This window comes from Chelmon rostratus, chromosome 5 (assembly GCF_017976325.1).
Source record: "Chelmon rostratus isolate fCheRos1 chromosome 5, fCheRos1.pri, whole genome shotgun sequence".
In the NCBI taxonomy this organism is placed as follows: Eukaryota; Metazoa; Chordata; class Actinopteri; order Chaetodontiformes; family Chaetodontidae; genus Chelmon; species Chelmon rostratus.
The window spans coordinates 21,411,831-21,434,605 of NC_055662.1; the positions used below are offsets into that span (position 1 = coordinate 21,411,831).

At 44.6% G+C, this 22,775-nt stretch overlaps 2 protein-coding genes across 3 annotated transcripts; both read left to right on the forward strand.

Moving 5' to 3' along the window:
* Nucleotides 1-520: 520 nt before the first annotated feature.
* On the forward strand, nt 521-13,808 carry si:ch211-225b11.4 (thyroid adenoma-associated protein homolog). Of its 2 annotated transcripts, none has more exons than XM_041937211.1 (31): nt 521-651; nt 752-932; nt 1,017-1,103; nt 1,186-1,213; nt 1,303-1,451; nt 1,552-1,674; nt 1,780-1,900; nt 2,100-2,245; nt 2,331-2,415; nt 2,492-2,628; nt 3,193-3,390; nt 3,478-4,207; nt 4,338-4,490; nt 4,607-4,716; nt 4,829-4,989; nt 5,073-5,242; nt 5,331-5,495; nt 5,593-5,735; nt 5,859-5,996; nt 6,079-6,183; nt 6,275-6,475; nt 6,558-6,708; nt 6,931-7,183; nt 7,876-8,112; nt 8,194-8,398; nt 8,891-9,079; nt 10,250-10,509; nt 10,606-10,752; nt 10,828-11,094; nt 11,182-11,384; nt 11,484-13,808. In XM_041937211.1, exons 1-31 carry the CDS (start codon nt 530-532, stop codon nt 11,729-11,731), a joined length of 5,613 nt encoding a protein of 1,870 aa, XP_041793145.1. In that variant the 5' UTR covers nt 521-529; the 3' UTR covers nt 11,732-13,808. The 2 variants fall into 2 exon arrangements, with proteins under 2 accessions (XP_041793145.1, XP_041793146.1); XM_041937212.1 differs by having other exon boundaries at nt 2,516-2,628.
* A 1,527-nt stretch (nt 13,809-15,335) lies between these two features.
* Nucleotides 15,336-22,589, forward strand: pik3ip1 (phosphoinositide-3-kinase interacting protein 1). Its single transcript, XM_041937973.1, has 6 exons — nt 15,336-15,572; nt 15,743-15,871; nt 16,334-16,450; nt 17,771-17,959; nt 18,101-18,179; nt 20,848-22,589. The coding sequence occupies exons 1-6, from the start codon at nt 15,461-15,463 to the stop codon at nt 21,062-21,064; spliced, it is 843 nt and encodes a 280-aa protein (XP_041793907.1). The 5' UTR covers nt 15,336-15,460; the 3' UTR covers nt 21,065-22,589.
* Nucleotides 22,590-22,775: the final 186 nt, after the last annotated feature.

A 22,775-nucleotide genomic window follows, 5' to 3' on the forward strand; every position in this document is an offset into this window, starting at 1 on the left:
AATGAAAAGAACATCTTTTAGCACAAAGAAAAACACATTGCTGGTACGAGACATCGTCATATTGATGCTGTTTTAAGGAGGTGGGGGAAGTCCATAGTCATAACACTAAACCAGAGCCAGTATGGCATACTTTAAAACTTTTATATATTAAAATTAACACATGCATACACATACCTAAGCTACCTAATGTATTTAAGGAGTCAAATCATTCTGGTTGTACATTAAAAGCTAAACAACAAATAGTGTTCCCCAATTGAATGCGAAGCTCATAATATGTTTAAATTACAAAAGGTAAAGGTTTTTACCTTTATCAAATAACTTCTTCTTAAAAGAAGAAAATAAAATACGTTTTAATTCGGAAAAAAAAGCTGAAAACTCGCCTCTAGGTGGCAGCATGACGCCATCATTCTCTTATGACTACTGGGTCTGTGAATAGTAGAGTTAGAGTTATATCACGTGACCGGCGTACCAGCGTGCTGCCAATGTGTCTGACAATATCGACAGTCTGTACAGAGGAGATAGTAAAACTATGCTGTCCTTTGAAGACCTGATGACAAGTCTGCAAGACTGTGTCATCACCGAGGACCAAGCAGCTTCAAATGTCAGCCAGACACTCAGGCTCTTCATTGATAAACTCTCTGAATCCTCCAGGTCGGTATCCACAACCTCAGCATGTTTGAGAACATATATACTCACACACATTTTTCAATAAGGTGTGATTTTGGCTGAATAAGTATGCTTGTATGAACAGGAGTAGTGTGAAAAGATGCAAGGAGCGCTGTTTAGAGGAGGCTGTGCAGCTGCTCAGACAAATTCCAGAGGCACAGCTTCAGGTTGTAGAAGAGGACCACCTCCTGCTCCTTGTCAGACTCCTCATCTCCATGCAGCTGAAGACGGTCAGCATCTCAACAGCCTGTCGTAAAGTGGACCAGGTCAGGCCAGCGGGCATCTCTGTTCACTGTGCAACGCTTAAAACAGTAATAAGAAATCTCATAGACTTCATATGTGCTTCACAGATGTTGCAACTTTTGGCAAAGGTGGACCACCAATTGGTTTATAGAGAAACCCATCACTGTTTGCTCTCTATAGTCCACAATGAGCAGGTACAGAGCTCACACTTCACTTGTGTTTGGAATATTTTGCGTAAAGGCACTGCATATAACTTTTCTCACATCTTCTTTTCAGATCTTTTCTTTGGAGGATCTGCAGAGAGGTTGGTGCTGTCTTAAGATGATGTGTTATTACCATATGTCTCTGATTTCATATGTAAGTTTTTATTGTATTTTCTTTCATCTTTTTTAGCCTGTATGTTCCTGGAAGACAGCTCTGTTGGTCGTGAGGTGTGGCGAGAGTCGCACCTGTCCTTGCTGAATAAAGTGTCAGAGTTGTTCCCTGTTGTATTGCAACAAGAATCCCTCAGAGATGGACCGCTGTGTTACATTGCCGTCAAAGTGCGTGAAAAGCTGCACGCGTCATGAATCAGTCCATTGCATTCATCACAGGCTGCATTTGTGGTCTTTGTTACTGACCTGAGAGCTGTGATCTCTGCAGGTGTGTTTGCAGATATTTCAGCTGTTGTCCAGCGAAGTGGCTCCTCTAGTGTGGGACAAGGAGCACAGGGGTGCGGCAGTGCAGACGATCCTGCAGGCTCTTATGGACATAATACTCGGACAAGTATCTTGTTAATTCATCAGTTCAGAGACACTTATTGAACAGATAGGGATCTGTTCAGTTGTTACCTTTGCTTCGTCTCACCAGTCTGTGCATCCTGCCTCGCAGTGCTGCAACAGGGACACTCGCCTTCTGGCAGGTACTGCTGTGGCCATGCTGATCAACACAGCGCCAGAGAGCAGAGCTGGAGAAGCTGCTGCCTGGAGTCTGCTACAGGTCTCTCACTCAGGTAGGTAACCACCAACACTGCTGACCAACAGCAAGAGCAAATCAGATTTTGGAATTTGACCCACATATGTGCCCATGTGGATAAAATGTAAAATGAATTAGCGTAGCCATATTCAAAAAAGCATAAATGCCATATATACTGTGTGTGAGTGTGAATGCGTAGACAGTTTCTGACAGTTGTTATTCTTGTTTTTCCTCAGAGCCCTGGCTGCTGACTGTTGGTGCTCTCCAGGTGCAGTGCAGCCCTGCAGGGAAGGACGGCGTGGACAGGCTGACTGTGAGCAGGGGCCTCCTGACCTGCTGTCGACCTCACATCTTGCTCAGTTCACATGTGGATGCCACGGAAGTAAATCCAGTTAAAGCTGATATCCAAAACATGCTTTACTGTTGTTGTGCTCGCTTTTGTGATCAAATCCATCCTTTCTTTTCAGATGTGTTTCCTGCTGAAAGGTTTGTTTCCTCTGGTCTATGCTTTGTGCGAGGAGAAGTTGGATTGTCACTACTTTGCCTTTGAAGGTGAGTCATGTGCAGGTTGTTTATTCGTGTGCTTAAATGGTAATATCACCTTTTCAAAAATGACATGTTGTTGCAGTGTTAACACTGTGGCTGAGGAAAGTGAAAGAATGTCTGGCTGATATCTGGAAGATGACAGGCGTTCGCCTTCTGCCCGACGACAGCAGCCTGCAGCAAGAGCTCATTCACATTATCTGGACCAATGCAGAGAGCCCAGTGAGTCTAACTAACATTACAAACCTGATTCCAAAACACTTGAGATGCTGTGTAACATATAAACTAAACAGAATGTGATGATTTGAAGACATATGGGTATATGTACAAAGACAATATATTTCGTATTTTGCCTCATCAGCTTAATTGATTTGTGTAAATATCGGCTTATTCTGAATTTGATGCAGCAACATGTTTCAAACAAGTTGGGACAGGAGCAACAAAAGACTGGGAAAGATGTGGGATGCTCCAAAAACACTTGTTTGGATCATTCCACAGGTAAACAGGTTGATTGGTAACAGGTGATAGCATCATGATTGGATATGAAAGGGGCATCCTGGAAAAGCGAGGATGGAGCGAGGTTCACCACTTTGTGAAACACATAATTGTATAAAGGATGTTTCTGCATGAGCTCAGGAGCTCAGTACAGTGACAGCGATACTCTGAAAGGCTCATCCAAGTATTGAGGAACACCTCATGGACCTCATGTTAGCTTCTGAAATCATTTAGACGCATTGTGGAATTGCAGGATTGTTCATTGACGGCTGTCTCACTGTGCTTTGGCAGGTGGAGGGTGTGTCAGAACTTGTGCGCAGTGCCTTTTGTCTGCTGCTGGACCTCTATGAGATGGACTGTGAGCAGTTTTGTGACACAAGGAAGCCTCTTTATTTCACTCTGCTTCAGAGAATAATCAAACTTCCTTGGGAAGCCAAAGCCAAATATCACCGCCTTTGTGCCCTGCTGCCGTATCTGGGTACTGACATGGTGAGGGATTAAGGGTTATTACAGTGTTAATAATCTTATAATGTAGTGACCATAATGACTTTGGTGCATGTTTCTTTAATCGATCAGGTGCTGGATCAGTATGCTGAAATACCCAATCATCTCCTGAAGTGCTTGTCAACCAATCACCTGTCACCATGTGGGTCAGAGCTTTACAGGTGTCTGATCCAGCAGCAGAGGCGAGAGCTATGTGACGGCTCACAAAAGCCTGCTTCGCACACCGAGCTGGATCTGGCCAATCAGTGGGCGAGGTGTTGGCGTCCCGTCCTTCATGAGGCGCTGACGTCTGATGTGACTCTTCTACAGAACAACAGCTCAATACACTTATTACCCTGCACCTTTCAAGTCTTCCCCTCTGCTGTGGTTCCTCTGCTGGCCTCTCTGGACCCGTTCGCTCTCGGCCACCTCCACGCCTGGGCCTGCGTCGTGAGCTCCTATCGAGCTGTTACTGGAGGCTCTCCCTGGGAGCTGCAGGGGAGCTCAACCCTTGAAACCCTCCAGCTAGCTCTGGGATCCGCAGATGACAAAGTCCGCCTTGCCGCTCTCAACCTTCTCTGCTGCAGCCCAAAGACCAAAGACACTCCAACCATAGAGGAGATGTCAATAATGAGGACGTTTATTCCTCAGAACCTAAACTGTGAGTCCTCGCCTTTTCGGCAGCATCTTCAGGCCGGCGTGAAGAGGTTTCTGGTTCGTATCAGAGACGGCTGCTTGGCACATGTCAGAGGACAGAAGGGCAAAAAGAAAGGAGGAGCCACCTGTTCGGAGACGGCACAGGACACACTGGAGCAGGGGATAGGTGAGATACCTGACATCTGCTGTTTTGTTGTGTTATTCTGTTATGTCTTTATGTCTATGTTTTTTTCAGTCAATCTCTCCATACATTGGTGTATTTTCTGTTCATCAGAACCTTTTTGTATATCATGCAGGGTTTGTGGAATGGTTGGGTCAGCTTCCGTACAGCTACCTCGCACCGGGACACAGTTATCAGAGGAAGAAGACTGCGTTACTGTTGCTGTCTGCAGTGCTGGAGACCTGCACAGACACCTGGAGCCCAGAAAAAAAGAAAGGACAACCTCCAGGTCAGTCTGGAAGAGTAGTGAAAGGAAAATGTAGGCCAGAAAGAAAGTATGTTGTATCTTGTTCTATATTATTTTGGCTTAGAATTTGAATGAGCTCCGTGAAATCATCTTTTCAGCAAATATGGGCTGTCTTATTACCTGTGCCAGACAACGAGGGCAGTGGGATTTCATCTGCAGGACAAAACAGCTGGTCCTCATCAGCTGTTTAGAAGATTCCACAAATGAGGTAGGGCTGCCTTAACTTGCTTCATATTTTTCTTAAATAGTAAAAATTGAAGATTGAGGTTGAAGATAGAATATTTTTTGAAAGGATAAAAGATCTATTTTTTGTTTTACAGATCCGGGAGCTTTCAGCTGGGTTATTATTGAGATTTTTTCCACCCAGTTTTCCAGACGATATCGCCGCGGTGCTGCTTAGCCGAACCAAACAGCACCTGTGCAGCCCTCGGGTGCAGGAGGCTCAGATGGGAGCACTGATGATGAAGGTCCTCCTTCAGAAGTAAGCCTTGCCTCCTCGTTCAAAATTGTGCCTGCTTTAGATGCAAAGGATAAGCAGTTATCAGGTGTTGTTCTACCCTGCAGATCACAAGACCAGCCAGAGGACTGCAGGCTGAACAGTCACATTGCTGTCAGCAGTGGAAGTAACTCCAAGGCCTCCTGCATGGTCAGATTCCTGGTGAAGGAGCTGGAGGAGCACTATCTGACAGCAAAGGCTGACATGATGCTCGCTGCCAGAACCAAGCCGATACACGGTGAGACTAAAGATCTGCAACCAGCAGAGGTGATGTTTAGCTGTAGAAAACGTCGCTCAGGTTCTTTAAGTCTTGCATTATGTTCCAGGTGTTCTAAGCGCCCTTCAGAGGTGTTTGCTTGAGTCACCCAGCAGTGTGTACGACACGCTCGAGCACAGTCTGACCACTGAGGTGCTAAGCCTGCTGGAGAGCATCTCTCTGCTGCTGCTGGGCGTTCTGTATGGAGACCCGGATGCTTGTGCCACTGAGAAGGGTAATGGGGCAGTCTGCAGGAACACCACTGATTGGGGAATGAACACAACAATTCAAATTTATTTATGACACCACATAATGAATTTATCCTGTCGCAGATGCTCCCCCTTCTTTTTGTGATATGGGAAACGCCATCAGCTCTCTAATAGCCGAAGCGTCTGGAGGCGGTGAGGAGGAGGAGGGTGTCCTGCTGTCTGAGGAGCACAGCCTCGTTCTCACCTGCTGCTGGGTCTCCCTTAAGGTAAAACAGAGCCAGGTGCACCGTCACTTCAACAATTAGGAAGATGGCAAAAACATCTATCTTTGTTATTTGCTGTGTGTGTATTTTTTCTTGACAGAACTTGCTTTTATGCTTTCTTATCAGGAAATAGGGATCTTTTTAGGTTCTCTGGTGGAGAAAATTCTCACTGAGTCCAAACCCAGCAATTGCCTTCTAACAAAAGAGGATCTAATGACAGCATCAAAAGTATTCAAGAATATTCTTCTCAAATGTCGTCACTGGGTAAGTTTTATAAATCCACTTAGAGACATTAAGTCTAAATCAACTCGTGTTCTTTTCTGAAAACCACATTTATCTCCACCAGGGGGCAGTAGAGGGATGCTGTCTAGGCTTCACCAAGTTCTGTGCCTCCCTGTTGAGCAGCAGTGATTCAGAGTTTAGGGATATTCCTGTCCACATGCTTAAACAAGTGAGTTGTGATACATGCTCTTGTGTGTTTTTCATTATATAATGGAGAGGCTGGACTGGACTGTTATATTTCTTCTCCTATCTCTTTCTAGGGATTGCAGGTTGTGCAGTCCCCTCGTTCCACATCTGTGACCCGGCGGGCTGCTGGCTTGCCCATGCTCATCCTGTGCGTCGTGTCTGCAGGGGAGGCCAGTAAAACAAAACAACTGTTAGCCCACAGTATGCAAACCTTACTGGAGACAGCCAGAACCCCTCTGCCTGAGGACTGGGACCAAACACTGGACCTGCCGCAGGTTTGTAGACACAGCGACAAGAAGGATATTGGGCTAACCACAAAGACAGATGTGGTCATGTCATTGTCCTTTTCCTTTACAGGTGTGTGCGGTTCACACTCTGCAGGCCCTGGTGCGTGGTTCGGGTCTGGGAGTAGCTGTCCTTCAGTTTGCTCCTGCTGTAGCCATCTTATCGCTCACTCTGCTCAGTTCTCCCTGCTGGGCCATGAGGAACGCTGCTCTGCAGCTTTATAGTAAGACATACATTTAGAGCTTTGCATGGACTGCATGAGGACAAGGGCTTATAGATTGATCTGACCATTGTTTTCTAAAGTAATTGTTTGTTGCTATATACTATTAATCAATTATCAAAATAGTAATAATTCTAATAACAATAATCATAATAATTGTCTGTTGATAAATGAATTAATAAAATGTTTACATTGGTTAATAACAGTGGTTAAATTTGCTTTCAGGTTCTCTGTGCTCTCGAATGCTCGGCCAGCGGCCCAGCAGTGAAGAGGGTGGCCCCACCCAGCATGGCATGTCCCCCCTTGCCTTCTTTTTCCACTACCCTGCGCTCCAACCCTTCCTCCTGGGTGAGCTGAGAGGAGCAGCACAAGACCTCCAGGGTCCATCCAGTGAGGCCAAGCTACACCTCCAACCGTCGCTCTACCCCGTCCTCACTCTGTTAGCTCAACTCCAGCCTGGCGTCCACGATTCAACGGAGTGAATATTCTTTATTTATCACCAGACAGTTAGGTCAGCTATTAGAATAATAGCCAAATGTCAGACCAGTGGATTCAATAACTTGCTCACATTTAATAGTGAAGAAGGAACTAATCTGTTTGATTGGAATTAAAATTCAGATTCTTTGACATAAAATGTGGAGGGTCTGGTTAAAGGAATAGTTTGACTTCAAGACTGGAAACAGCTAGTCTGTCCAAAAGTCACAAAATCCACCACGTTGAATGAAACCCTTGTATCTCGTTTGTTTATAAAAACAAAAATTTGCATTTTCACTCGGCCAAGAAATTATCTGGCAGATAACCCAAGTGTCATTTTTATGTTGCACTTTTTTTTGTACAGATAAAACAAAGCTATAACATGTTAATTAGTGCACTGTGCTGTCATTCTGTTGCCCTTCAATGGAGCCAGCCGAGCTAATTTCCCGTTTCTAGTCTTTTTGCTAAGCCAAGCTAACTGGCTGCAGGTGGAAGCTTAATGTTGAGCGTATAGACACGGAGTGGAATCAATCTTCTCATCTAGCTCTCTGCAAAATGTTAAACGATTCAATTTTATATTTTATTCATAAGTAAGTTAGTACTAAATTAGTAAGTTCTAAGTTTGGCACATTCATCAATCTATATACTGAATATTATTTGACTGGGTGAATGTCTTCTCTGCTTTTCCTCTGCCAGAACTTTGTCAGACTTCCTGCCTCCTTTACTTCAGCTGTCTGCCAGTCCTGTTTACAGTGTAAGAGTGATGGCCTCAAAGGCTTTGGTTGCCATGACTCCCCCCTCAGAGTACATGAACATCCTCCTCAAACTGACGGGTCAACTGCCCAGTCCGCAGGAGCGCTGCTGTCACAACCGGCTCCACGGACAGCTCCTGCAGATCAAAGCTGTTCTGGAGAGAGCTCTCTGCACAGCCAGGTGAGACTTAAAAGAGCTGTTTATCCATTCACTCATCAGACGCTGTCAGGCTTTGAAATCCCACGCCGTTTCTATTCCCAGCGCCCCTTCAGCTGGCCTGTGTGACGTGCTGAGCAGGGTGGAGGCCTCGCTGTGGCTGGCGACTGAGGCTCAACGCTGCCCCCTAGTGAGAGCGGCCTACCTCGGAGTGGCAGACTCACTGAGACGGTTGTGCTGTGAGACCTACCTGTCAGAGCTCAGTGATTCACTCATGCATGACCTCCAGAAACCTCAACAGGCACTTGAGGTGCGTGCCATACATGCAGACACACCCATACATAAGAACTTTAGCCTTTCATTCATCGTGTAGCTGTGCATACATAGACAGGAAACACAGGGAGAGAGCTGACATGCGGCAAAGGCCTCTGTCCTGGCATCAAACTGGGGATGATGCATTTACATGGTATGAAAACATATTTGTCAGTCAGCATTGTACTCTAAGTGCTACTATAAGTAAGTACTATAAGTATTCATACATAAACATAACATTTTCTGCCAAAGTTTGAACAATTTAAGTTATTTCCCATTAAATATTTCCACCGGGGGGTCTGATCTGTGCCCTCTCCCTGGTTTTAAATGGGCAGGGCTCTGTTGGGAAAACACATATTTCTGTGCACCAATCAGGATTTGGCATTTCAATCAAAATTTTATGAGATTTTGTATATTCTATCTTGTGTTGTCAAGCACAAGGCTGCCAGGAGATATTTTGTCTAATGCTTTATCTCTGTCATCTCCACAGGTTGGCGTGTCATCATTCCACCAACAGGCCATCCACTTTCTATGTGCAGATCTAACGTGCGCACGTCGAATCTGGGACAGCTTCTCTGCACTGAGCCCCGATCTGAGGCTCTCACTAGTCTCATGGGTGGTGGATGGGTGGGGTTCGCAGCAGACCAGCTTGAGAGAGGTGATCCAGAGGGTGTTGCAGGTGAGACTTGATCTGCTCTCCAGACCACAGCACGAAGAAAAGAACCTTTCCAAAAACCTGTCCAACAGCTTTCAGTCTAACGACCTTCTGAGAGCACAATGAGAGGAAACAGAGGAAGCAAAGATAGGCTTAAATATAATGGCAGCTTAGGCCGAACTCTGTCTGAAGAGCTTTTTTTTCCCTCTGACATAAGAAAGGGTGCGTCCAAAAACTATTATGTTCTGTAATCAAGGAGACTTAAGTACACTCAAGAGGATGTCTGTCCTTTTTTTATTTACTGTTCACATAGGTCATTTAGATAAACTCTGTAGTAAGTTGCATTATCTAGACCACCCAGTTGTTCCCTCCCATATGTGTCCTGTTAAGTGTTTAATTGACTCTGGTTTAAATAAGCTTGATAAGATATGTCACTGCATATCTGCAGACAGTGGATAAAGAAACTGACTACTGTTCATGTCGTCACTATTATTATTATTACTTATTATAAGTTTATTTATTTTGCAGCACCTGTTTGCACTTATTACATCATTTAGTTGGGACTAGAGAAGCCTGTTGGTTAATGTAGAGTTGTATTATGTTGGAGTACATGAGTATAAAATAAGAATAGAATTAAATAGAAACTATATAAGGGCACACAAACCACAAAATGACAGACAATAGCTTTGCACAGACAGTACCCACAACTGGTGTTGTATTTGTACTAATAGATCACATGCAAGGTGAACCAGAGGTGTGATTAGCAGCAGCAAAGTTAGAAGGTATAGTACATCTAAGAGTAATACAATAAGAAAACCGGTTATGGGATCATTGAAACTGGGCAAACAGGATCTGTGTGAACATACTTTTTAAACAGGGTGGATTATTTGAAGCACTGAACTAATGGAAACCACTGAAATGGTCCAAGTGTTGTACTCTTGTTGTTTATATTTGCAAGAAACATCCTTTATAGTGTGCCATAACAGCAAACCAAGCAAATTTTTAATTTTATTCCATGTGCATCCGATTTTTCTTCTGTTTTTCTGTGATATGCGGTGATCTTGACTTCAAAGTCGTCACCTCTTGGATGTTGCGTAGTGAGAGCCAGTCGGGGTATACCAGGTTGTCATTTAAAAGCACACTGATCATTTAACAAGTAGATTAAAAGATTGTACTAATGCGCTCCATCTCCAGACAAACCTGAGGGAGGCGCTGTTGAGCCACAGTGTGGAGTACCGCAGGACCTACCTCGCAGCCCTGGCAGCAGTGATGGCTGGCAGTGATTCTACTTTATCCCAACATCTTCCTCAGTCGGCCCCACTGGAGGAGCCAGTTCTGTCTGAGTGTCTGGATTTGTTGCTGGGAGACCTGGAGGACCAGCGATGCGGGCCAGAGTTTCTCTCCCAGGCTCTGTATGCTGCTAGTCTGCTGCTCTCCCGGTGGCCAGAGTCCAGGTTTCACATGTTTTATTGCTCTTTTTGCTTCAGTATAGTCACACACTGGACCACTTCTGCCTACAGCTCTGACCTTCTTATCTTTTTGTAAATCAGTCTAAAGACGTCCATGCTCCAGCGCTGGTGTAGCGTCTTGGAGTGCCAACGGTCCCCAGACGCCCCTGAAGTGCTCAGGATGGCGTGTGCTGAAGCTCTGTGTGTGGCTGGAGTTCCACTTCCACACAGCACTGCCATCATGAGCAGGTTTGAACAGTGTTTTCAATCAAATGACAAATTCTGTTGAGCAGAAATCACAGTTGTTTAATCCTCCTGGTTTAGGTTGATCAGCACAGGCCTGTACCTGCTGCAGGACCAAAGCCAGCAGGTGAGGATGCGGGCGGCCTGTTTTCCCTCCATGCTGCACCATGCGAGAAGAGGAGAAAGCCAGAGCAGCGTCTACCTCATGCAGGTCAACCAGGCTCTGCCGCTCCTATTGGACCTGCTGCTGGAGGAATGCTGGGACACCCCTGGCACACTGGAGTTGCTGCTGTGTAACCTGCCTCAGCCTGACCTCAGACCTGTGCTGAGAGAGGCCTCAGAGGCAGGGTATGTCACCTCACTGAATCAATACACTTGTACAAACAAAGTAACCTGGGTTGAGTGCTCAGTTGTTTTTATCGCTGTCGTATTCAGGTGTTCCAGTCTGTATGAGCAGGATGAGGCCAATGTGTTTGCAGAGCCTTCTGTGATGACTGCACATGTGCTGCCGTACCTGCTGCAGATGGCTGAAAGATACTCTGAATCCTCTGCTTTGGCACAGAGCCTGAGTGCATGGGCAGAGGACAGTGCTGCTCAGGTGCAAGACAGCCTTGCAGTCTGCAAAGAGCTCCTGCCAGGTACCACATTAACTTATCAGTCTGAATGTGTAATAAGAATGTGTTTGACGAATTCATATGCAAGGTTTAAATCAATGTGATTATTTATTCTCTCCCTAGCTGCGACATTGACCCCGGCCTGGCTGGCTCTCCTCGTGGACCCCCGTCTCCACAGTACCCTGTGTGGCCTGTTCACCAGAGCTGCCTTTCTCCTCTGGCTTTTGAAAACATCTGATGATGTACGACACCTTTGTGATCCTTCATCCCTGCACGTGAGCTTACGGGAAGTTTGTAGTCTGCTCAGTCAGAACGGTGTCCACTTTCCCTCCACTTTAGCAGCTGCTGTGGCTGGACAGCTGCCAGCATGACAGGACGGAAGGTCTTTTTCTGTGTGCTCGATGGGAAAAGCCTTTCGGCCGATGAGACCCAGGATGAAATTACCTGTGGATATTTCAGGAATGCTTATGCCATCTGAATGTGCAGCATTAGTGAATGAGTGTTGCAACTGCTGATGCTGCAGTAGACCAGCGCTTGGCACGCTGACTAAGTTATGTAAGAGCTCAGTGGCTCCAGTCTGTTGCATTCATCATCATGTTACCTGTATGCAGAGGAGACCTGCTAGGCATTAGGTGCCATATGCACATGAGGGGGCATAACAGTTGTTCCTAGAGGCCTAGTTTTTCCACAGTGCTTTTATATATTTTAAGTGTTTATATCATTATTTTTTCTGGACTTTTATTTTATCTTTGGAGAAAAGCTTTTTATGCAGAGGGAGAATAGCCCCAGGTCTGTTTTTTATGATCACTGTCACCCCTGGAGCAACAGTCTTATTTCCAGAGCAGTGCTCCGGTTTGTTTGTTATGTCTCAGCAGCAGCAGTAGCAGAGCGCAGACTGATGCAGTGATGTAATGCACCAGCATCAGGAAAAATTGGCTGCTTGGTGCCCAGCGGGGGAATATAGGGTACACTTTAATGCTCCATTAGAGGCCTTCTGCCTAGATAAGTGTCCATTTTCCAACCACATGAGGGCTGAAGATGAGTGACTGGATCTGATAGAGAGCCATCAGTTGCTCCGCAACGGACCGCACACTAGAGCAGTCTTACATCATCAGATAGCCCACTGCTCTTGTTCGAGATGGGCAGCTCTCAGTGGTTGACAAACACCAACACGAAAGAGTTTGTGCATGCTCTGACTGGCCATGTTAGGCCATTACTGAAATGTAAATGGAGGTTTTTATTGTTGAATCTTCACTGCCTTTATTTCCTTTTGATACGATGCTGTCAGAGTTGATTCAATTCTCAGGATCTAAACAATCAATTTATCAGCATCAACAACATGACTGCTGTTCTGTATGTACATATGGTATGGTCTATTCCAGTTAAGGTTTCGATTGTGTGTCTAGATTATGCAACAGCTGTGACATCAAGCTTGCCTCAGTGATTCATACATAAAGCTCATGCAATGTATTCTCCATGACCCATGCCAAAATGAACACCTGGTGTGCAGAGTTTTATGAGATTAGCATGTGCCTCAGGAAGCCAAGAAAGCTGCAGGTGGTTGTTGTCATTTTCCTGACGCATTCTGTGGCAGAACATGACGCACTGAACAAGGTCACGCAAGATAATGAAAGTTAGAGGGCGACACTGTGACATCAACATTTTTTAGCAAACCTTGAATCATCAAGAAGTCTGGCAGAGCTTGAATTGCGCCACGTGTACGGCACCTACAGCGTGACACAGTGTGTCATTGATGGAAAATGTCGTAGATTCACAAGTAATTTGAGACGAGGCTTCATAGCACTCAGACCCTTTGAAATCCAAATGGGGGCTTGAACTTCGCTCTACTTCAAGATGAGGGCAAGAAAAGCGTGGCAGGATTGCGACAGCTGGTCAATATGTCTGAAAACAAATGCGTAATTTTTGACTGTTAATTCATCTATCAGACTCTGCTTGTGTGCAACATCGTGTCATTTGCCTCCTGCCTCAACCTTGAAACAGTCTGAGGAGTGTAAAAACAGGGTTGGAAGTTTCCTCAAGGCAAAGTGTGCAGAAAACTAGAAAACAACCATCTGCCTTTGTAAATGCCTTTGCTATTGTTACTGAGGGCTATAAGCCTGCCTCCTACTAAGGAAATGATTAACTATGGTAACAGGGAACAAGGCCAAGTAGGTACAACCACTTTCACTGGGTGTGTGTGTGTGTGTGTATGCATACAGTCTTGTACAGTCTCATCTGGGGCATGAGCATTCAGTGTTTTTCCACTGAAGGAGTCCGTGGATCTTAGCTCCTCAGGTTCAAAAATGGCAAGAGTTAAATGTTTTTTAATCTACAAATGAAATTACAGTTATAATGAATGCATTTGTTTTTGAAAGAAGACATTGTGCATTTAGATTTTTAAATGGAATTGTTTATGCTGAATGTAATAAAGTGAACCATTGAGGTTGATATTCTGCAAAAGAGTTTGTTTCATCATACGATCAGTGCTACTTAGACTTTCCAAAGGTTTTGCAAAGCTTGAAATCCACAGTAAAGCATATTGCTAACAAAGTCGACTGCACCAGTCTCCCTTGAAGTAGTGGATGCTTTAAATAATCAGCCTGTGCTGACAGAAGAATGCAGGTTGTGGTTTTTTGCCTATGATGGCATATTTTGCTCTGCTAACAGGAATTTCTGTGTTTTGAATATTTAAAAACAATCCTCAGCTGCGTCACAGGTTTAAGCAGTCACTTCCGCTCCTTCAGCTCAGTTTAGGTGTTTATGGAAGTCTAAATTATGACATACTGAGTTCCAGTTATGACACAAAACCTAAAAATCCTGACTTACAGACTCAGATTTGTAAGATAGAGAGTCAGAATTATAATTCAAAATAAATTATCTTTAACTTCACTGAATCACTCGGCATCAGCTCAGTTTAAGTAGTTATGGGGGTCAGTTTCTGCCAAGAAAAGAAAAAAAGTGAACAGTTTGCAGTATAAAGTCAATATTTTTACTTCTTTCTCTTAAAATCAGGACTTTTTATGTTAAAATTTTGACTACTGCACGACTGTCCATGAGCATTTTTATTTTTATAACATCATAACTAACATCTTTTTGTATTGTAAAGGTGCTCCCATAGATAGTGGTGTGTTCACCCTCAAATGTTCTAGTTCTGGTGCATGCTAGTTCCAGAAGCTGTAACCCTGAATGAGTGTGGTGGAGGGTGGCGACAGATGCTCTGTGTTTACTCTAGTAATTGCCTGAAAACTGAGCGAGCATCTATTTGTCTATTCTATCTAAGTGGCTGAGTGAACACTGACTGACTCAGGCGTTGGCTGCCCTCTTTACCAGGCGGCCAACAATGACACAGGCCCTCGCTGCTTTTCAGCACAAAGCTCCCTGCGCACAGGCAGGTAGAGGCAAATACTACTGGCAGCTGTCCTTTATTGCAGAGTCCTCTCCTGACTGAGGCCAGTGGAAAACCAGGCCTCATGGGGTGCACAGGAAGCCTGGGAAGCAGGAAGACCGGGTTTGGACCGATGCACGAGGCACGGAGAGCCAGATCAGACTCTGGGATTATAAATGGAAAGTCATGACTCAGTGTATTTTCATATGAAAATGGAAAGCGGAGCAGCTATTTATAGGCAACCCAATGAGAATGTAATAAAAGTGGAAATTATTGTTGGACAGGGAGAAGGAAAAGTGTAAAGTTTGAGGATGGATTCTAGAAGAAACCATTTGCAGCTTGAACCAAAATGTGAATGAACTTGACTTTCACCGCTGCCTGTTTTGACGATGCGTTTATTATCACAAGGCTGCACGCCATGAGAAAACACCAGGCTGTTTTTCAGCTGCGTGCCCGTGTGCGCGTGCGTGCATGAGTGCGTGAATCTGGTGAGGCTTTAGGACCTTGAGGTTTGCACTGCATAGGGCAGCTCCTCCTCCTGAAGGCTGTTTACCAAGAAAGCTGAGCCCCTGACAAAAACAAGGGCTGGGACTCCAGCTGAAGGAGCAGTGTGTCTGATGCCCATTCAGCACAGGCTCTTCGTCCATTTTGTACATGTTTTCAGTTTTTAGTTGCTTGCCTTTGTGAGTTTGGAGAAAAGGCACATCCGCGCACCATGCTGTCTGTGAATTCAGCCCGTCAGCTCTGCACGCTGTTTGTCTCTCTGCACGCTGTTTTACTGAGCGTGGCGATCGTGGAGAGCAGTGCATCAAATGGAAATCAGAAAGGTAACATGATACATCAGGAGCTTTTTTTTATCATTATTGTAAAACCTCTGCACGATGTTTACTGATTTTCTTCAAATTAAATGCATATGATATCATAACAACATCGTTTTGATCTCGATTGCACAATCAGTGATGTGTGCTGTGCCCTCATGTGATGTTGTTATTCTCAGACTGCATGAGATCCAGTGGCCTGGAGTACAGAGGGGGACAGCAGAGCTCCTCCTCGGGTCTGACCTGTCTAAACTGGACCAACACCATCAGAGACTATGACGTGAACATCCATCCAGATGCACAGACAGGTAAACTGCTTCCACTGATCAGTCTTTAAAAGCAGAGATCATCAAATGAAAGGTGATTTCTCTCCTGTTGTCTGCAGCTGGAGACATGCAGGTACAACCGTTTCCTTAAAAGATAACATCTTGTGTTGTGATGTTGATGCAGTATGATACAGGATTGAATGTAATCTTGCAGGGATCATATTTACAGCCCACACTCCAGCTAGTCCCGAGCCACTGATTTGTCTATTTGTGGTGTTAAATGGCTTCTTTTATGCACTCGCTGCTGTTTGCTTTCTTTGTGCTCATGGCAGCCTATTCATTGTAGTGCGATGAAGTAGTGTTAATGATTAATGAATCCAGTGGTTAACCCACACAGCAGGGCAGACAGACAGACAGACAGCCAGACAGCCAGACAGGGACAGGCCTATACTTCCATGAGGCATCAGTAACAGACGTGCGCTGTTTTTATCGTTCCTCCTGTAGGTGTTGGAGATCACAATTACTGCCGAAACCCAGACTCCTCTGAGAGGCCTTGGTGCTACATTGCTGGCCCAGATGGGGTGGTCCAGAGACAGTTCTGTGCAATTGACTCATGCAAAGGTAGGTAAACGCTGTACACACACGGTATGGATATATTTTTGGAGAAAAACAGGCAGAATCCCAGCTGCAAAAGTCCGACCTGGCAAAAATTAATATGCATACTTTACATTAAAGACAGAGCAACACTGAAATGGCAACTTGTCTCTCAAAATGCTAGATGTCCTCTTGATGTTGCCGGCAATTACTCTCTCTTCTTCTCTTTCTCGTTCTCTTTCTATTCCTGTAAAGCTTCTCATTATTTTAAAAAGTGGGCTATGCTAGGGGAAAATAATGAGGTGAGATGGTAGCTATGCAAATGTTCCAATTAGTCAACACAAAAAAAAAGCTGGGCAGCCTGATGAGAGAGGATGCTGCCAAATTTTAAACTTTTATGGGTCAGCAAAAAAGTTTTTTAAAAGGTCTTTCTTTAATAAACTATGTGCAAGTCATTGTTCAGAGATAATTTACATGCATTTTACCATTTGAGAGTGTTAGTCTGTAGTAGGTCAGTTGGTCAGGGATAAGCCGCTGTGAGAAGTCCTGTCCACTTTGCTCTTTGTTTTGGCCTGAGAAGCCAAGTCACAATAACAAAGCCTGCAGTCACATGTTAAAAAGTTCAGTTTCCAGGAAGCCGTTGACCACGCCCCAAACCTGAGCTCATTGGCAGAGCGGAACAGTTGTACCTTGGAGACAGCGTCTAATTGGCTGCTTCATGCCCTTTATCTCCAGCAGGGCCTGTAAACAACAACTTCTGTGGAGGAAATAGGAAAAAAGGGTTAAAGAGCACATGTTGACATCGTGTCTCCTGAAACAGAGTCGGAACATGCAGAGCCTGTTTCTGTCTGAAAAAAGCATGTGCTGGCTAGCCAGTCCTCTCACCGAATTACGCTCTAACAGCTTCATGAGGGCCGTGTAAGGGCTGAAGAGCAGGATGTTGTGTCAGTGGTAATGTTATTGGAACAGCAGTAAACTGGAAGCCACACGGTCCAGATGATGCACTTCTACTCAAGTTTAAGTGTATTAATGTAGTAAAACGTAATGTAATAAAACAATAAGACACAAATAAACAGAAGACACAAATGTGCATGGCGGCACATTTGTAGATCAATCAGATACACTACTATGGTTATAGATAAAAAGCATGAAGCATAGTGTCATAATGTCTAAACTGATCTTATTCCGACAAATAAAGGTGCTTCATCACATTGATGCAAAAATCCTATAAAAATCCAGACATCAAGCAGCCATAAAGCAGTCCTGCTCAGTGATTCGGACAGTATATCAACTGTAGCTCAGTTAACACTGCTGTTTAACGCTGGCATTGTTCACTTGTGTCTTCAGAACAAGCCTCTACTGTGCCGGCAGAGGCCGGATCCGTCGACCCACCAGGAACCACTCCCTCCACGCAGAGCTTTCAGCTGGCCAAGTCCGGTCCTTCTCAGGGAGAGGTTGCTGCCGTGCAGCCAGTGATGGGAATCAGCCAGCGAGTGCACACAGGACCCAAAAAGAAAAAGGACCTTGGCACGCTCGGTATGTTGTAGTTGTTATGACTCTTAAAAGATACACAGCACATATGATGTTAGGGGTATACACTAACCCAGAGTTTGAATTAACTTTGGTTACATGTTATCCATATGTTGAATTTATAACCTTTTTTATTTTTTTCGTCAGGCTACGTCATCGGCATCCTCATGATGGCGATTATAATCATCCTTGGAGTAGGCATCACATTTGGCTACTTCTATAAGAGGTCAGTATCTAAATCACAGCAACATTATTAATCACTTGGTTGAGTATTAGAGGGATTTTACGAAAAAGGACCCAAAGCAGAGCATTTACTTATTTTCTCCTTTTGAAGAGGCATTTAATGTGTTTCCAGGATGTTATTATTACCTTGTGAACAGCTACTGTAACATGACATGGAGACAAAATGTGCTGCTTCAGAGTCTTCTTGTGGTTTCCTGTTTCCACTGGCACATGAAGTGCTGGTGATAGCTTTAAGATGCGCAGGAGAAAAGCCAGCGTGGTTAGTTAAACACACGTGATAGCACGCACGTTAATGGTCTCTTGAGTTTAGGGCATCAGCTGTTGTTCACATTCCCCAACGATGCCCTCCATTGTTCCACTTGGACGTAATGCGGCCGTGTTACTGCTTTTATTACGACACCCACAGCAGACCATGTGGAGCAAGATGGCAGGAAATGAAATGCCTGCCGTCTATTTTAAGCAATCTTATATTCTGGATAGAGACGAGATCGTGGAGGAGGGGTTGGACCGGAGAGTGACGGCTGCACATTCGTTGCAGTTATGTAATGTGAAAAGTGACGTCCCCAATGTTGTGAAAGAGGGGACTCTGATTCCCTTTGGCACAGCACAAAATGCCCTTACAGGTCTGTGTTTGGCTCTCAAATCTGATTAGCATTGCCCCTGTCTTTGTTTTCTATTTCTGGGAGGTGATTATTGATAAGGAGGAGCAGCATATTATGTCAGAGGATTTATACCTGCCTACAGCGTACAGTCACCTTCTGTAATGCGATAGTTGCCTGGCAAACATGCACATATGTGGATTCCAGGAGTGGCTGTAGATGACCACATGCCTCCTACAATTAATTTGATCACTCTCTCCTTCAGAGGGTTTCATACTGTACCCCCACTGGGAACAGGCCCTCCACAAACCAGTTAGGAGTAGGTGGTGTCCTGAGAAGGACGCGGACCCCCTGCAGGCTTCTCATCCACGAGCGCTGCAAATAACCCCCTGTGCTTGAGGCTTTGCAGTGATGGCCATGTGTTTTGACTCTAAAGCCCCAGCAATGCAATGAACTGTTAACAATATATCAGATATTCTGTAATAATTATTATTTAAATGGATGGTTTGACATTTTGGGAAATATGCTTATTCTCTCTCTCTCTGAGAGTCAGATGAGAAGATTGATACCACTCTCACATATGTCCGTTAAATATGTGGATGTAGCCAGCAACCCTTAGCTTAGCTTAGCTCAGCACAAAGACTGGAAACAGGGGGAAACAGCTAGCGGGGGAAGTTTGCCAGGAAACAAGCTCCAGGAAGTTTCCCGTCCTGAGCAAGAAACAGTCGGGCACATAACCCTGCAAGTTGTCGCTTTGTGTTTATACAGATTAAACAAACGATGCTAATTAGTGAGCTTCATAGGGGCTAGTGGGCAGATTTTGTTGCATTTGGACAGAGCCGGGCGAGCTGTCCAAAGGCACAGGTACATACTGTACATACTGTACTGACAGGAGACTGGTATTCATCTTCTCAGCTAATTCTTGGCAAGAAAAAAAAAGGTTTCTGGGAATGTGAAGAAGCAGCAGAAGAGTTGCTTGAAGCTAGAAACTAGAATGAAGCGCGCCCTGGTGTGAAGAATCGGCGGTGATATGCAGCGTTTTAGTAGTTGCACGATTTGCTGCACTGAAGCAGGCGGGGAGGAAGGCTGCTGAATCAAACTGCATGTTGCCCTGTTTTGGCTCCGGGTCAGTAGAAAGCAGCCTCGTGCTGCTCCTCAGCACTGTTTCCCTGGAGGAGATAAACTCCTCGCCAGCTTGTCAGTTCCCTGTTCCCTTCCACCATCTGTCCCCTGTGTTTGCTGAAGATCAGGCACTTGTTATAACAGGCTCTGTTATCTACATACAGTGTGTTAGCTGAAGCTCCTGATCATGAGTATTTAGCTGGGATGGTTCTGTGCACACAATCAGCTACCAGTACTTAAGGCATCACTCTAACGACTGTTTTTATTAAATAAATAAACTCGACACTGATTGCTAATTTGCATGCTAGCTTTGATCTTTAGCTTAGATTAATAATTAAAGCAGCTATATTCAATATTATTTTATTAACATTAGATCATGTGACTACTTGTATGTGAGGAGGTATTTATATTGATATTACACAGCATTTTAGTATCTTTCAGCTCATTGTTTTGGTTTTCCGATCCTAAACTTTACCCTTTTGGTTCACTCTCACCTCTCTCACAGCATCGTTTTTGGCCAAAGTTGTTTTCAGTGGAAAATCTTTGTACCACCCAGCCGGGTACAGTTTGCAACTAGCTGGTGAACATAGTGTAGGATATAGCAGCTAAAAAGCCAGATACTTCCCTCAGGAGAAGGTGGAGACCAAAACAGAGTTAAAAAGGGAGTGATGATTGGACTTACATTTGGTATGTGGTCAGAAACACGACTCCAAATGAATGATAATGTTGCTTTGTACCTGCTGGATGTGTTATCAAGCAACTTTTAGTGTTTGCGAACAAGCCATTTCACATTAAATGGTCAGCATTGTGTCGATAGCTTGTTTCTGCTGCCCCCTGTTATCATAAGCTGTTACTGCAGGTTTAAACATCTGAACGCCAACTCTAGATTTGTCACAGCTTAATGAATCTCTGCTGTTTGTTTGCGTTCAGGGGTCGGGACCTAAAGAAGCAGCACGAGCAGCGAGTTTACGAGCGCGAGATGCAGAGGATCACCCTGCCCCTGTCGGCTTTCTCCAACCCCACCTGCGAGCTGGTGGATGAGAACACCATTGTGATCACGGCGGAGCACGAGACGACCCCCGTCCAGGAGAGCGTGGAGGGCGGGGACCCTCTCATGGGTCAGCAGGCCGGTACCCCCGGTGCGTGAGCCGGCGCGTAATCCTCAACCAGGGCTGCGATACGTTGTTGTGGACCAGAACACTCCCATCCTCGTTCCTCCTCTCTGCCTCCCTGAGTAACCTCCGTTTTAAAAGGAGTAGGGGAGCAGTGTGGCTCCAAAGACTTGAACTGAATTCTGTGTCCTTTTCCCCTTCCTCTTTTTGTACATCTGAGGCACAAACAAGATAAGCTGACACACAACGGACACACTCTCAACTAGAAACGATGAAGATAATCTGTTGATAATGAAGGTATGCCATGAGTTTTAGATACACACATTTGATGCATTTGATAGCCGTGGCTGCCCCCTTAAATAACAGTATGAATTTCTAGTCGAATGGATGTTGACTAGCCAGTGTTTATAATGCTGTGTGATGAAACCGATTCTTTCTCATGAAATGGTGTTTCGAATGGGGGAATGTTTATAACCTTTTGTTTTGTAGTATGTTTCCATGTGGAGAAAAGTCTTTTCACAGGAGGTATCTGGTTACGCGATGATGAATGTTTTTTTGTTTTGTATTGACCCGCTGGCTGTGCCGAGAGGAAGACAAGAAAGGTGTATGTATAAAGACACATTGGTGACACAGAGTGTCCAAACATAGTCATCCTCCTCTGAGATGGGAAGACAGAACATGAGGTAAAGGAGGTCCACTAAAGACAAGGGAAGTTGCCTTAGCATGATACTGAATGTATTTATCTTCTCCCGAGTGATTTTTCCTTTTGTCTTTGTACTCGACCGAGCCAATGCGGTTACAGAGCACGATGGTGGTCATTGGCAGACATAAAGAGGACTTGCCCTTTTCTTCCACAGGTTAAGGAGTGACAGGAAATATAGCGAGCGCTCTCAGGAGGCATGAGAGACAGTAGTTAGTCCTCAGGACAAAATAGCACTGCCGCAACACAGAACAGATGGCATCAGAAAAAGAGAAAAGCCTACAGTCTTGTCTGAGCAGGGCAGGACGGTGAGGGCGATTGAAGCGCTGGTGCCTAGATTAGATCCAGACGCTGGGTTGTGATGCTTCAGGTTAAAAGACAGGAATGGAATAGAATAGAAACAGTCCAAAGTTTGGTGTTGTTCATTCAAAAAAGACATCCAAAAACATGAATGCATGCACGTGGTTACCTGCTGTATGTTTGTATTCAAGGGCCATTTCTTTGCATCTCAAAAAGTAGAACTACTGTTTGAAGAAGACGTTTAGAAAATACCTGCCTGTTATTAGAAGTCACCGCACACAGAAGATCTTAGTTTGTTACACGTGTGTGTGTTACCAGTTTGTTTGTCATCACTCCATCACTCCAGATCTTGTTTTGTGATTATTGCTGGTTCCACATCACTGGTAATTTTTGGTTGCTGCTGTTCCATTATTTTAAGCGTCTGTATGCTGGTCGCAATGATTATTTCCTTCATATAAGCAATGTGTTCAAAATACTGTTGTTGAGCATTTGAATTTAGTACTTGTATTTGTATGAATGCAGATTTTCACTGCTGAGACTGAAATAAAACATCAAACACAGATGATGTGATGTGATGTGATCTGTATATTTGAAATTAAATGGAGGGTTTTTTGTTTCCCCATGAGAACGACATCATACTCAAGGCTTGCTCACACTGGGAACTTTTTGCAGCAGCGCCCTCTGTTGGCAATTCTCGAATACATCACTTTGGTCACTGGAGTCGCCCGAGAAAGCAGCTTGAGATA